The following is a 16,760-nucleotide window of genomic DNA, read 5'->3' on the forward strand; positions in this document are numbered from 1 at the left end:
TAAAAAAGAATGAATATGAATTTATGAATTAGTATATGATTTTACAATTACCAAATTATGAAGAATCATGAGTAAATTTTTGCAAGACAAAGTAATTATCCATGCTTAGAGTTTGTTCAGAAAAACCACCACAAAATGAAACTGCATTTACTACTATTACCAAAGCACTAAAATAACACAAAAAAAAAAAAAAAAAAAAAAGAAGGAGAAAAAAAAGATTATATGGAGCAGATGATGGTTAGAAGGTTTATGCATACCTTTTCTGCTATTTGATTTATTTGCTTCTGGTGACAAGAGCTCAAATTGATAGGACTGTCAATTCCAACTATGAATCAATCAACATACAACTGTTAAGTGAAGATTACCGTATTTGTTGGCGTATAAGACACACTTTCAAAATAGGTCTGAAAAATGGGGTACATCTTATACGTCAATACTCAGTTCATTCAAAGTTAGCATTTCGAATTTGGCATTTGTGAATGGGTCAAAGCTTCATGGGATGTTGTGAAAGCAGAGGTTAAATCATTTTAGAAGTGTGACATTAGTAATGCACTGGATAGTATAGAGGACAATTTGTTGTATGAGGACTCAGATGCTGATTTAGAAGAGGTTTGAAGTGACTCTTCATTTAACTCTGGAGCTGAGTGTCTGAGTTTTGACAAAAAAGATTAAAAGTTATTTTTTCTCAGATAGATTGGGTATTTGCAGAAAGTATTTGTATTTAATACAAATATTTAATACTAAAAAAAAATTAATAAAAATATAAAATGTAAAAAGATTGTATGGAGCAGATGATGGTTAGAAGGTTTATGCATACCTTTTCTGCTATTTGATTTATTTGCTTCTGGTGACAAGAGCTCAAATTGATAGGACTCTGTCAATTCCAACTATGAATCAATCAACATACAACTGTTAAGTGAAGATTACCGTATTTGTTGGCGTATAAGACACACTTTCAAAATAGGTCTGAAAAATGGGGTGCATCTTATACGTCAATACTCAGTTCATTCAAAGTTAGCATTTCGAATTTGGCATTTGTGAATGGGTCAAAGCTTCATGGGATGTTGTGAAAGCAGAGGTTAAATCATTTTAGATTTCTCCATATAATCTATAGTAATAAAAATACTTTATATTTAAAATGTTGTAAATTTATTATAATAATCAGTAATAAAGTTTTATCCTTCAAAAATGCGTGTAAAAAGGAGGGATGTCTTATATGACGGCAACTATGGTATACTATTTGTTCACATTTGTGAATTTCTGTATTCATCTTTGTTTTCTGTATTTACAATGAATTTAATAATATAAGGCTTGGTGCAATGATCTGCCAAATAGATATGAGCTTCAAGCAATTTTATTGGTAATGAAATAGAATAGAAGGAACACAATCATGGGTAGGTTTACCCTTTTCTCCAGTTCAGGGAGAAACCAGGAAAACACAAGACCATGTATGACCACTCCTGCACAATGGAAGGGAAAGGAAAATAGGTTGCCATATAATAAGAAGTTTGCCAAGTGAATTATTCTTGGCCCAAACTGAAAAAATGAGGCTAAATTTTTAAATTTCTCCATAAATTTCACGACAAATTTTACAAAATTTAATATTTAGGCATAATTTTAAAGATAAATACTTAATAAATGCATAAAAATTTATGAAATATGTATGTATGTCAGAAAACATTTTTTTTTTTAATTATAAGTCTTTTTCTTCTGTGAAGAATCGCCAAACTTTAACAAAGTGGTTGCATAGTACCTTTGTGTTATCAGAACCATGTTCAGAAATTGTATGTGTGTATGTAGGTATGTGTGTGCGTATACATAAAAACATATACTTACGTACATATATGCATAAATACATGAACACATGTATCCATATGTACACTGCGCAGAAAAAAGGGGGGCAGTTCTATATCTCCTGTTCTACTGGGCTGATTCACGAAATTCTACTTGTGTTTTTCATGTCTGGAAAGCGCCACTCGACATGTACTAGATTTATATATAGCATTATTCTATTATACATATTTTGACACAAAATCAGACTTTTTATGAAATGACACGCCAATTTTTTCCATACTTCGTTTCTACGATTCAAATTATGCCAAAATTGCCAAATTTTATAAAAATCGCACGAGTAGTTTTTAAATAATTACCTCTAAAATTTTTAGCTCCTCAATGTTAATTGAATTGGATATATATTTATTAATACTTCTTTTTTATTAAACTTATTTGATTCTTTCTTTGATACTTCGAAATTTAGGTTCATTCCAAATAAAAGTCGTCTATTTTTTATAATTTATTTTAAAAATTTATATTTTTAAATAATTTTTCAAAAATTTTCAAAAAAAATTTGGATTATAATCTATAAAATTTTTACCATCACCTTAAAGTAGATGTATTTCTAAACATACCAGCAAAAAATTAGTTTTTTATTCAAAATTTCCGAAGATATGCATGAATTTATATATTCGCACGTTTTGAAATTTGGCATATTTGTTGAAAGCGATAACATTGAATGTGGTTTAGGAACTTTGTTAAAATTATTTGAAAGTAGAAACGTTGTAACTTTTTTCTCGCTCATGTACAATGTAAAAAGCTTAGAATACTGTGACTTTTTTCCCACTCCTGCACAATGGAAGGGAAAGGAAAATAGGTTGCCATATAATAAGAAGTTTGCCAAGTGAATTATTCTTGGTGCAAACTGAAAAAAATGCGGTTAAATTTTAAAATTTCTCCGTAAATTTCACGACAAATTTTACAAAATTTAATATTTAGGCATAATTTGAGTCGTAGAATCGAAATATGGAAAAGAATTATTGGTATGTTTTTTCAAAAAAAGTCCCAGTTCAGAAAAATATCTATGTTAGAACAATACTATATATAAATCTAATATATATCCTAAGTCGCGCTTTCGAGACATGAAAAACACAATTTGAATTTTGTCAATCTGCCCAGTAGAACGGAAGATATAGAACTGTCCCTTTTTTTTGTGTGTGTATGCAGTCTTTATACATTTTTGAATCCAGCCCTGATAACTGAAGAGTCCTGGTTGCATTAATATTGTACCTTGAACAAAGTAGTTGCATTAATATGTTTTCTCCAAAGAGAGTTTTTATTTTATTCTAATAGTTCGTAATAGTAACTTTCCCATCATTCTGCAACAAACAAATTTTTTATGACAAGTTCTGGTTAATTTGTTCCAAGTTAATTAATTGGGAGTGGCCTAAAATATTTTGGTACTTTTCCGTTTCGCCAGCGCAAATCTCGCCAAGCAGACTTTACTGGCGACAACATACAGTATACGCATGAAAAAATGTTGGCTCTAAGAATTTTTTGGGTAGAGTAGACTTTAAGGTACCCCTTGTATTATGGCGAAGTTGTTGTTTGATTTATCGCCAAGTTGCTGTTTCATTTATGGTAGCCTGAGAAGTTGAGTGTTATGGAAACCCTATTGTGACGTAATCGGGTGCATGATTCTAGGAAATTTTGAATCATGGGATTCAAATCATGGGATTCAATCATGGGATTTCGTAAGCGTTAAGAATGGCCGAATGTAGTAAGATTAATTTGAAGTTTCTGTACAATTTGGAGCGAAAGGGGAAAAGAGCTTTATTTGACTGGTGTGTAAATGAAGGTTTACTTAATAGCCATTATAAATGTCCTGTATGTAGGAAGGATATGCGTCTAGTCGAACGTAAAAACCGCTTAGATGGATTTAAATGGGTTTGTAAGAAGAAAGGTTCAGATGGTCACTATGTGAAGCGTTCGATCAGAAAGAATACCTGATTTGAAAAAAGTCATTTGAGTATGATTGATATTTTGATTTTTACATAGCTCTGGGTGTACGAAGCGAACTCGAAAATCATGGTAAGTGAATACAGTCAAAAGTCATTAATCCGGACTCGTCGGGACTTCGCCAATTCTGGATTATCAATTTTTCCGGATTATAGATCATCAGTTTAAATCTGGTAAAATGGCATGCAGAAATTATAAAATTAAAAATATGAAACCGTAATTTATAAAATAAAGAACAATTATAATCTAAAGGATATCAAAATTTACAAAAATTCATTTGTACCATTATTGGCGACGTTATCGCCTTCGCTGACAAAACGGAAATGTACCAATATTTTTATTAATTATGTATAGAATGGATTAATCAATTTCAAAGAATTGATGACTACTTAATATATGTAAAGAACCAGCACATACAATTTAATAATGATAAGCTACTAATTGGCCAAATCAAAAAAATAAAAATAAAATATATAAATATAGGTTTATATTTTCTACCAAAACATTTGTGCTTCTTTGGAACAGTAGCTGTATTGCAGAATGAACCTGATATAATATAACTATCACCTAAATTTTAATTTCACTGAAGCTCGATGTCAAGATTTGCAACATATTGATCTTAAATAGGGATTGATCGAAAATAAGAATAACGAATGTAGTTTTGAAATATAAATGTTCAGTTAAACCTGCAATTTGAATAGACAATGTTATATTCCAGAGTTGGCCAAACTTCATGTCAGTAAGAGCTGCACGTTTAAATTCAGGAATGTTCGAGAACCGCATCTAGATTTTCTAAAAGCCACAAGTTCATATTTACATCATTATAGAAGTATTGGAGAAGGTTTTAAATAGAAAGAAATTCCAAATAACTTTGTAAAAAGAGTCTAAACTAATTAATTACCTCTTTTGGGACACTGAATAGTTTTAGTTTACCATATTTCATACATATATTTTATATGCAAGAGCCACATAAATTGACTGCAAGAGCGGTATCAGGCTCACGAGCCGCACTTTGGCCACCCGTTATATTCAATATCAGCATATGTAATAATGTTGCTAAATACAGTATAAGAAAAAACTGGTTAGTGATATATCAAACATGATTCAATAATGATTTGGTATTATTCATTACTATCAATACGTTTTAAATTTTCAGCTAATCTTTGGAATATGGTAACAGGTCGTTTGGCGACATTTTGGTAAGGCAATAAAGGTTACTAGCAAGGACTTAAGCAGTATACATGGATATAGTCAAGAGTGTGCACAATGCCATTTTTTGTGCAATTCTGGGATTTTTTTTAAGTGAAAATAGGTCAACGTGTACATGGATGATACCGTGTATGTGCAATTCGTAAAAACGTGGCAAGCAGTGGGCGATTCTGCACTTTGTCCCAATTTCGCACCTAATCTTTGTCATGATTAAGCACTTTTATTCCATAAAAGTTCTAGCATAAGCGTAATTCGGCTAGCAGATTGTTGGAAAAAAATGTTGGAAATGTTGAGTAAAAAAAAAAACCATGCCTTTAGTTCGTGAAACAAAATGGCGTCCAAACAAAAACTAGCAGGTTGCTGTAGCAGGGTTGGTGGCCAAATTTTCGCCAAGTTACCATAATCCAAAGAATAACCCAAATACTTAGCATCAAATATTTCAATTATTTCCATGCACGTTTATTTCAACTTAAACGTATACCAAATTCCTACAAACATAAAATTCACAAAATAACTATCATTTAATTAAAATATCACTAAACCATGTACACGTCGACTTACTTTTACTTAAAAAAAATCCCAGAATTGCACAAAAATGGCATTGTGCACACTCTTCACTATATCCATGTACACTGCTTTTTTCTCATAAATTAGAAAAATTTCACGAAAATACATGACAATTTTCTCAATCTTTAAACCCGGTAAAAAGAACATATATGAAATTACCTGATCGCGAAAAAGTATTTACCCTTTACAAATGTGAACATTTCCACATATAAAATAAATAAAATATCCAAAAACTTTTACCTCTAAATCATGTATTACATTATACACGTCACCAACGAATTCATACCGCAAGCATTACAAATACTTAGTATCAAATATTTAAATTATTTCCATGCACGTTTACTTCAACTAAAACGTATACCAAATTCCTACAAACATAAAATTCACAAAATAACTATCATTTCATTAAAATATAATTAAATTTAAAACACTACTTAAAATATAAATGAGCACATACATTAAATTAATAAAAATTACCTTACAATCCTAATTACTTTAAACTAAATCATTGCTAATAACAATTTTCCCAATAATACCAAATTGCTTTCCACCTTACATTTAGAACAATGCATAAAAATAATATCCTCAAATAATTAAAAATACTAACTTACCTAATCTTCTTCAGAATCTTGATTACGTGGCGGATACACTTTTCTAATTCATTCAATAAAATTATTGAAAGATTTTTTCTGCGAATTTTTCCTCCATACTTCCTCCGCTAAATAAAAAGCAAACTTCTCTTTATCACAATGCCTAAATACCCATTTCGAATTCACTTTAGTTAGGGCCATGGGATCCAAAAATTAAACAACACTGTTTCACACAACACAGAATAAAGCTAAATACAAAATTTCCACATTTTTTCCCGATTTCCCCCCTTTTCCGATTAAAGAACCGTAATTCGTCCATTAATATCACATGACATATCCCATGATCTCTCATTTCCCTCACGCAAAATAATGCGTAATCGGAACTGAGTACTGCTCACATTATTACCAAGGTCCCAGGTAGTAACCTTTATCGCCTCCAAAATGTCGCCAAACTACCAGTTACCATATTGTAAAGATCAACCCAAAATACTTTCATTTCTAATTTTATACAAACCTATAGAAAGTTAATGTTAAATAAACATACAGGCACAATTTAACAACAAATAATCAAGGAACTGAATCTGTTTTGAAAGCTGATTTATTATCACTAGTTACCAAGAAATTCAGCTTAAAATAAATAAATGATAATAATGAACCTTATTATTTCCAATTCCACAATCCAAGATACTCTTTTATATATATGAGAATAACAAAAAAAATATGCGTGCTGCATTTTATAATAAAATGCAACAATTAGGGATTAAACTTTTGGTACCAATTTTTAGATATTAGTAACAATCCTCAACTTCTTTCATATCACTTGTTAGCATATAAAATTCTCTAAATTGTAAAAAGCATTATGATCAGTCGGAAGTGCTTCCTAAGAGAATATAAATTTTCACACGTCATGGAAATTATTACAAGGCATCTGATAATTCTTTCATTGTAATATCGCGAGATGATGCATGTTTTTTACTTTGCCTCATAAATGTCGGCTGTAAACCACGTCCGAAACATATTCTACGAGGGACTGAAGATTTCGAAGTTCCACTCGGAAGTGAATTCGTAGATTTAAAAGTATCTTCTTGTGATAAATCCATTTTTTCGTGATCACTGGTAGCCGTTTTCAATGGCTGATATTTGAAATTGGGAGGATAATTATGAGCTTTAATTACATGTTCATTTCGCATTTCAGATGTGATGAATGCTTCATTACAACCTTCAATAAAACATGAACACTGAGCACGATTCTTTTCCTTTGCTGCACTGAAATAAGAATCGTGCTTTTCTTGAATATGAATATCTAGCAAGTTGTAATTCGGAAATGTTTTTTTGCATTCACTGCAAACAAGACAATGAGCACTACGATAATGAATTTCATATTCATGAACATTTGTAAACGCAACTCTACATCCTGATTCGCCACATCGAAATTCGGGATGTGAAATGTGAAGTAGATCTTCATTATCAATATCAACTGCGAGTAATTTTTCTCTAAGTTTACAAACAGTATTACCGTCTTGGAAAAATTCACTATTTGGCGAAAAAATAATCTTCTTCGGTTCAAATGGTATTGAAAATAGTGTCATAAAATCCTTGTCAGTAGTTATACATGCCATACTAGAAATTAGAAAACTCTTACAAGTCGTAAAATAAAAAAAAGGAACTTTCGAATCTATTAAATCTCTAACTTCAATAATAAATATTCTTTATTAAATACCCGCTTTGTAAAAGTTCGTTGCCAAAGACGAAACAGCAAATGAATGGAAAAGCATCACACATTTTAAACAAACTTTACGTCGGTATCATAAAACATGTTCATGTAAATACTCAATTATTTTGTTTTTATATTGTAATCTCATATTAAAATACATTTTAATGATAAATATTAAAATGAAACCGAATTTTCAAATATTTCACGTAAAATATTTTGTTGCTAGCAGAGCCACATTGTTTAATATTTCTTCTTTTATTCCAAAACCAGACTTTTTCTGTTTCAGCAGAAGTGTTATCTGAAGCAGTGCAGCGTGTCTTGTACCGTAGTTTTGGCGGTGTAATTCATAAATTCTGTTTGTAGTTGAAAAATTTAGCTTTGAGAAAGCTGAACTTCTCATTACATTTATTTTTAAATACTTATGTTATTAACTTTATTCGATATAGCTTATTTTGTTTTAAATATAAGTTTCTTGCTATAATAATGATTCTTTTCGGCTTTCTTGGTGTTATAATTCATACCATATTTTTGTATTCTGTAGTCGATGTTTATTTTAAATCTCCAATTATTCATGGAATGACTCCTTATTCAACACCACTGCCACCACCAGCTAAAAGGCTTGTTTTAATAGTTGCTGATGGTTTAAGAGCTGATAAATTATTCGAAGTTAATGCTCAAGGTGAAACGAATGCACCTTACTTGAGGTGAGCTCGTTTTAAGTATTTTTTTATTATTAATGCTTCATTTTTACAATAAATAATAGTGATGTAAGTGTATTGCCTTTAATAATTTGATAGAAATCAACAACAATAAATTATGTCACACAAGAAACATTTTGATTTGTGAAAATATTTTCTTCCTGAATAATAAAAGAGGAACTATACAGTTAATATAAATCATAAATTTTATCTTAATCGCCTTGAAGTAGTTAAATAGAAAAATTTATTATAAAGTGCAAACTAAAAAAGAATTGTTCAGCTCATGTTATTTGAATTACAGTCAGGGCCAGATTTACATATAAGCTGCACAAGCTATAGCTTAAGGCCTCCCCAAAATTAAAATATAGTATAAATAGTATTAAAATATATTATAACAAACTTATAAAGGGCCCCCCATTTCTCAAATAGCTTAGGGCATTAGTCTAAATCTGGCTCTGATTACAATAGTTATTTTATTGTGGATAGTTGGCAGTTATTAAATACAGTATGTAAAGTATGTGTATTACCCTTATATTTCATCAAGAAAAACTTATACATGTTCTGAGAGGTGTCATTAAATTGAAAAATGAATGTCATTTTGTCTAATCTTTGGAATATGGTAGCAGGTAGTTTGGCGACATTTTGGTTAGGCGATAAAGGTTACTAGCTAGGACTTTAGCAGTGTACATGGATAAAGTCAAGAGTGTGCGCAATGCCATTTTTGTGCAATTCTGGGATTTTTTTTTTAAAGTGAAAATAGGTTGACGTATACATGGATACCGTGTATGTGCAATTCTTAAAAATGCAGCAAGCAGTGGGCGATTCTGCACTTTCTTCCAATTTCGCACCTAATCTTCATCATGATTAAGCACTTTGGTTCCATAAAAGTTCTAGTATAAGTGTAATTCGGCTAGCAGATTGTTGGAAAAAAATGTTGAGTTAAAAAAAAAAAAAAAAAATGGCTTTACTTCGTGAAAACAAAATGGCATAAAAAAAAAAAACTAGGAGGTTGCTGTAGCAGGGTTGGTCGCCAAATTTTCGCCAAAAAATCATCAAGATACCATAATCTAAAGATTAACCGTCTTTTTTACTTAATGGATACAGGTGGTTGTCAAAATAATGAATACTAGATTTATAAGGAATATATGAATATGGCCGATGACCGCCTTTGGTGTGTAATACAGCTTAGATTCGCCTGGAATCATAAAAGTGCTGAATAGTGTGTTGAGAAATTGTACCAATCTTCCTAAAGATGTTGTGAAAGTTCCAGGAGAGATGCTGGTGGAGGATATTGATTCTGGATTGAGCGTTCTAAAACAGACAATCATGGTTCCATCATATTGAGGTCGGGAGACTGCGTAAGCTAAGGTAGATGTTTCCCTTATCCTCGTGTTCATCAAACCATGATTGGACAAGTCTTGCCATAAGAATAGGACCATTATCATCCTGGAAAATTCTGTCTCCTGCAGGAAACAAAGTTTGCATCACAGGAGGGACTTGGTCAACTAAAACTTCTTAATTCTTCTTCCCAGTGATCCTTCTTTGCTGGGATACAGTCGGGCAAGCAGAAAACCATATTGTGATGGTTCCACTGTATGCTTGACGGTTGGAAAGAGACAATCACAATCATACGCTTGTGCAGGTTTCTTCCACATGTGCATCTGTCCTAGTGTAGGGAAAAGTGGGAAAGATGATTCGCCTAACAATACAGCCGTAACAGGTAGTTTGGCGACATTTTGGTAAAGCGATAAAGGTTACTAGCTAGGACTTAGCAATAATCTGAGAAGTACACAGTTCGAATCACAGATTATTTTGTCTCGGAGAAATGAGAGATCATGAGACGTGTAATGTGACATTTTCCGGAAAATTCCAATCAGGACTTTAGCTAATAAGCACTTAGAAACAATTTTGCTGCTAAAGTGCAGAATCGCCCACTTATTTGTTTGGCGCTTTTTACAAGAGTAAGAAGATTGGATTTTTGTCAATTTTCTTTGACTTTTTAAGTGAAAATAGGTCGATGTGTACATGGATAAAGTCAAGAGTATGCGCAATGCCATTTTTGTGCAATTCTGGGATGTTTTTTTAAGTGAAAATAGGTCGACGTGCACATGGATACCGTGTATATGCAATTCTTAAAAATGCGGCAAGCAGTGGGCGATTCTAAACTTTCTCCCAATTTCGCACCTAATCTTCATCATGATTAAGCACTTTTGTTCAATAAAGATTCTAGCATAAGCGTAATTCGGCTAGCAGATTGTTGGAAAAAATGTTGAGTAAAAAAAAAAGGCCTTTAGTTTCTGAAAACAAAATGGTGTCCAAAAAAAAAACACGGTTGATCTTTGAATTATGGTAACTTGGCGATTTTTTGGCGAAAATTTGGCAACCAACTCTGCTACAGCAACCCTCTATTTTTTATTCATTTATTTATTTATTTTTTTCCGCTGCCATTTTGTTTTCATGAAGTAAAGACATGTTTCTTTTCATTTACTGAACACTTTTTCCAACAATCTACTAGCTGAATTACACTTATGCTAGAAATTTTATGTAACAAAACTGCTTAATCATGACAAATATTAACTGCAAAATTGGGAAAAAGGGCACAATCGCAAACTCCTTGCACGTTTTTTCGAATAGCACATACACATAAACCATTTACACGTCGACTTATTTTTACTTAAAAAAAATCCCAGAATTGCACAAAAATGGCATTGCACACACTCTTAACTTTATCCATCTACACTGCTATTTTCTCATAAATTACAAAAATTTGCACGAAAATGCAAAAAAATTCTGTGAATCTTTAAACTCGGTAAAAAGCACATATATGAAATTACCTGATCGCGAAAAAGTATATACCCTTTCCAAGGATGAACATTTCCATGTATAAAATAAATAAAATATCCAAAAACTTTTACCTTTAAATTATCTATTATATTATAAACGTCACCAATGAATTCATACCGCAAGCATTACAAATGGTTACAAATACTTAGTGTCAAATATTTAAATTATTTCCATACAGTCTTACTTCAACTGAAACGTATACCAAATTCCTACAAACATAAAATTCACAAAATAACTATCATTTAATTAAAATATCACTAAACCATGTACATGTCGACTTATTTTTACTTAAAAAAAATCCCAGAATTGCACAAAAATGGCATTGCGCACACCCTTCACTATATCCATGTACACTGCTTTTTTCTCATAAATTAAAAAAATTTCACGAAAATGCATGAAAATTTTGTGAATCTTTAAATCCGGTAAAAAGAACATATATGAAATTACCTGATCGCGAAAAAGTATATACCCTTTCCAAAAATTAAACACTTCCACGTATAAAATAAATAAAATATCCAAAAACTTTTACCTTTAAATTATCTATTATATTATAAACGTCACCAATGAATTCATACCGCAAACATTACAAATGGTTACAAATACTTAGTGTCAAATATTTAAATTGCTTCCATGCACGTTTACTTCAACTGAAACGTATACCAAATTCCTACAAACATAAAATTCACAAAATAACTATCATTTAATTAAAATATCACTAAACCATGTACACGTCGACTTGTTTTTACTTAAAAAAAAATCCCAGAATTGCACAAAAATGGCATTGCGCACACTCTTCACTATATCCGTATACACTGCTTTTTTCTCATAAATTAGAAAAATTTCACGAAAATGCGTGAAAATACTCAACGTATTCTACTCAAACGTATTCCAAAATACTACAAACATATAACTCACAAAATCACGATCATTAAATTAAAATATAATTAAATTAAAAAACACTACTTAAAATATAAATAAGCACATACATTAAATTAATAAAAATTAGATTACAATCCTAATTACTTTAAACTAAATCATAGCTAATAACAATTTTCCAATAATACCATATTAATTTATTTACTTCTTACATTTAGAACAATGCATAAAAAAATTATCCTCAAATGATTAAAAATACTAACTTACCTAATCTTCATTACGTGGCACGCACACTTCCACTATTTCTCACAACACAGAATGAAGCTTAATACAAAATAATATAGTACTACAGTTTTCCAAATTCCCCCCCCTTTTCCGATTAAAGAACTGTAATTCGTCCATTAATGTCACATGACATATCTCATGATCTCTCATTTCCCTCGCACTAAATAATGCGTAATCGGAACTGAGTACTTCTCACATTATTACCAAAGTCCTAGGTAGTAACCTTTATCGCCTCCAAAATGTCGTCAAACTACCAGTTACCATATTCCAAAGATCAGCCAAAAACACTAGCAGGTTGCTGTGTAGCAGGGTTGTTCGCCAAAGTTTCGCCAAAAAATCGCCAAGTTACCATAATCCAAAGATTCAACATAAATTTTATTGGAGGGGAAGAAAAAATTCAAAATCTGCAAATATATGACATACACTTGCTGAATCTTACATACACTTGCTGAATCTTACATATTTACTTCATTTCAGTTAGAAGTGATAATTAACAGAAGATTATTTATACAATTTTAAAACCAATGTGTAATATATACCGGTGCCCACACTGAGGATACCATGCCAATAGATGGCAGCACCAGTCTTCTCCTTTTCTACTCTGTGACATAACAGAATTTTTTTATTATTATAACATTTTATGGTGTAATAATTTTTATGATTAATTAATTAATTGTTTAGGATTCAATATTAGGTTCATGAAGGGATGGGGAGTTTACTGACCCTGTGCTAGGACTGAATACAAGTATATTAGTTTCATTTATTCTTTGTTTATTCAACTTGAGTTTCATTCGTCTGTGTTTAGCTAAAATTTTTATTTCAGCACTTATCCCTTTTCCGAGAGAAAGACTCATTGATTTCAAAATTGCCATCTGAGGTCAAAACTTTACACAATTGTGAGGGTTAATTGTGGCATGTTAGCCCCCAAAAGACACCCGTTGCTTCGTGTTTTCCAAAATTCTAGAATGCAAGGAAAATGAAAAGAGGTGATTGACAACTAATTTGTCATTCTGGAGTTACGCTTTCTTCCCTTTGTGTGGTGTGATAAGATCAGACAATGGGAAAGCTCACTTAAAATAGAAAAGCCCTTAAGGTTCATCTCATAGTGTAATCACAAAAACTGCTGATTTGAAAGCATGCTTTTATTTTTTAGGGAAATTCTTTTGACTTCTTTGTTAATTTCAGAGAAAAGACTAGACACAAGAGAAATTTGCCCTCTGGGCTAGGATACAAATAGGTTGTTTCTGAAATAAATTTTCACAGTTGGTAAAAGTAGCAAAAATATTTCTAAGGCCTGTTTTAGATGCAAACTAAAATTTATCCAAAAGTTGAAAAGTAGTCCCTAGGAAGCCAAAGCGGTTGAAAATCGGAATAAGAGCTTTGAGATGTATCAAATAATAAAATTGTTTAACGGCGTTTCTTCCTGAACAAAAAGATATATTACAACCTATATTTACAAAAAATAAAAAAGGGACCCTTACAGTCGTTGATAATCTAAAGTGTGTGTGCGTGGAGGGGGGTCGATTCTTTGTATCATAGCATGAAGCATGGTTTTTTCACATATTATCTAAAACATAAAATATAACTTCAAAAACGCAACATAATTTCTCAGCTGAGTCGTAGTGTTTCATTTTTCAATTTTTTAAATTTTCGGCTGAGTTACATCTGCTTGTAATATTATACTAGTTCAGTTACAGCATGATACGATTTACACATGCAATGGTATATTTGCTAATTTTTTTTGTAAAATAATAATATTGAATTTAAATCAAGTTGAAAAGCTTTTTACCCATATTTTACATAAGTATGTTCAGCTGGGTTGTATCATCAAAGTGCAAAAAAACATAAATTTTATTTTTAAAATTTTTAATTTCTACCAAAATTAAAAAACGTTTTTGTCTTCAGACTTGCATAACTATATTCAAGCACTCATCTCTACAGATGCAAATAAAAAATACGCAAAATTAATTTAATTTTGGCCGGAACTTTGGTAGCAGTAAAAGCCTTGAAAGGACGGGGAATCTTGCACCGAATGCTTTTCCCCCTTTTAAGAAATCACCTCCTATTTGCAACAAAGATTCTTGTGTGTAGTTTAATGGATTCTCAGAGGGGAGCATGTATGTCGCAAAAGAAAGGGAAGTGTAGGGATTAGTGACCAGACTTCAAGATGCTTTTCGTCACTGAGGGAAAATTTCATATTACAGTTGTTCGGGATGGAGACTACTGGGAAATGTGTAAATCTCCATTGCAGAAAATGCCATTTTTATGTTATAGGTTTTTATAAAATTTTAGTTTGAATTTAAAATTACACTGCAAAACTATGTGTCTTTACTAAATGCTTACAATAATTATTTCTATCATATCTTTATATTAAACGTAAATTTCATTTGTCTTTTTTTTTTTTTTTTTTTTTTTTTTTCCTTGTCTAAAACTAAATTCCCAGCCTTATTAAGGGAATGTGTTCACTCAGGTATCAAAATTTAGGTAATTTCTTAGTGCAAAGAGTTTTTCAAATTGAAGGGAAAATTGTTTGTTATGCATAGTGTCTGCAAAAACTGTGGGACGAAAGTTACACGATAATTAGTTGTTGTCTTCAATACTGTATTATGTTATTCTACATTATGCTACATAATTTAGCACATTAAGAGAAATTTCCAGATAATTTCAGGTGCCCAGTCAGCAAAATTCTCTCCTGTTTGAAATCGTCGTTCCATGTGAATTTTTCTATTTCCTCTATTGTTTAAACCAGTTCGTTTCAACTCCAGGCTATCTTTGTAGCAGCTTTGACATCAACCATGACGGCATATTTTATATGGTGGAATTTAAATTCTACAATATATTAGCGAGTATCTTTACTTGCAGTTACTCAAAAAATCTTCATTGTCAGGTCATGCGAAATCTATACTGACACAGTTGAATTAACTGTTTTTCTCTTTTTTACTTCCTTGTACGAAGTAAAAAAGAAGTATTGTAAACGCGAAAAGTTTCAAGCAACATGTTTCAACGAAAATATCCATTTTGACCGCTATCGAATGCAATTTAACGATGTTTTTGCGTAATATCTGTACGTAAGGACCGAATAAAAGACTCTTTTCCTCCACAAAAATTATAAAACTGCTTTAAATTAATTCTGAAGAGAATTTTTCGTGGCGTCTGTACGAACGTATGTACGTACATACGTATCTCGCATAACTCAAAAACGAGTAGCCTCAGAACGTTGAAATTTTGTATATAGGACTGCTATAACATGTAGATGTGCACCTCATATTTTGCTTGCAATCGGCCACACCAAATGTATATAAATATATTTATATATATATATCCACTCTGTTACCCGGCTCAGTGATCTCAGTTTCTTTACTCTTATATGCTTGTAAATTGTACATTTTTTGCTTTAAAAATGATTGAATTATGTTGTTTTTATCTTCTGGTTAAGATTTTTATGCCTTTCGTAATTCTGGAAGCAATATTTGTACAATTATCAACAATTTAAAAGCTGTTTAAGTGCGGTTAAGTTTTAAATAACATGGCGGACATATTTGTTTACATTTGCAACAGCAGAATTGTAGATTTTTTGCCAATCTAGAGAGACTAAGCTTCGCGACACAAAAATAACGCCTTCATTTATTATTGCGTTTTAAATCGTGCTTTATCCTTTCTGGAATTTTTTCGAGGAAATAAGTGTTTAAGATTTACTTCATAATTTTTAATGCAGATATTTTGAGTTCTTATGTATTTTTGCCTTGTTGCGAAGTGAGAACTGAATTAATTTAATGAGAAATACTAAATCGTCTGTGAAAAACTGTTTCTTTTCTGTTTTGTTTGCTTAATTTCTTTCATACATCGTTTTAGCTTTATTATAGTATTTAAATAGAACATGTGGCAACGATAATTCTTCAAATGATATAAATTTTGTGCATTCAGAGTGTCGTTATGGTAAACAAATATAGTGAATTTTAAAGAGTGCATTTATTCTCTTGTGGTTTATGCGCTGTCAACAAAGCAGATTTAATTCAATTCAATCAATTTAAATGAAATTCAAGACAAAAATGTGTATAATTTAATATTCCGTACAAGGAAGTCATGTGGTGTACACATCAGATTTTTTATTGAAAATTTCGCAGCTATTCATTGGTTTCATTAACATCTTGGCCATTATGCTGTCATTTTGAAACTATTTCATAA

General features: G+C 31.3%; 2 protein-coding genes across 4 annotated transcripts in view; one reads left to right on the forward strand and one right to left on the reverse strand.

Annotated features, from left to right (window-relative positions):
- Positions 1 to 6,738: 6,738 nt before the first annotated feature.
- l(2)k10201 (zinc finger protein 511 lethal (2) k10201) lies at positions 6,739 to 7,905 on the reverse strand. Its single transcript, XM_035376881.2, has one exon. It carries the CDS (start codon positions 7,775 to 7,777, stop codon positions 7,076 to 7,078), a length of 702 nt encoding a protein of 233 aa, XP_035232772.1. The 5' UTR covers positions 7,778 to 7,905; the 3' UTR covers positions 6,739 to 7,075.
- A 270-nt stretch (positions 7,906 to 8,175) lies between these two features.
- Positions 8,176 to 16,760, forward strand: part of LOC118189876 (GPI ethanolamine phosphate transferase 1-like) — a 129,494-nt gene continuing 120,909 nt past the window's right edge. For all 3 annotated transcript variants that reach the window (XR_015044162.1, XM_085827339.1, XM_085827344.1), the window contains exon 1: positions 8,176 to 8,576. Coding sequence is in view for 2 of the 3 variants with exons in the window: in XM_085827339.1 (XP_085683465.1) it covers positions 8,356 to 8,576 (221 nt within the window). In the remaining variant the exon portion in view is untranslated. The remainder of the gene's footprint in view (positions 8,577 to 16,760) is intronic.

The sequence above is a fragment of the Stegodyphus dumicola genome, chromosome 1 (assembly GCF_044657685.1).
Source record: "Stegodyphus dumicola isolate Sdum_Otavi_A_Nest chromosome 1, ASM4465768v1".
Classification (NCBI taxonomy): Eukaryota; Metazoa; Arthropoda; class Arachnida; order Araneae; family Eresidae; genus Stegodyphus; species Stegodyphus dumicola.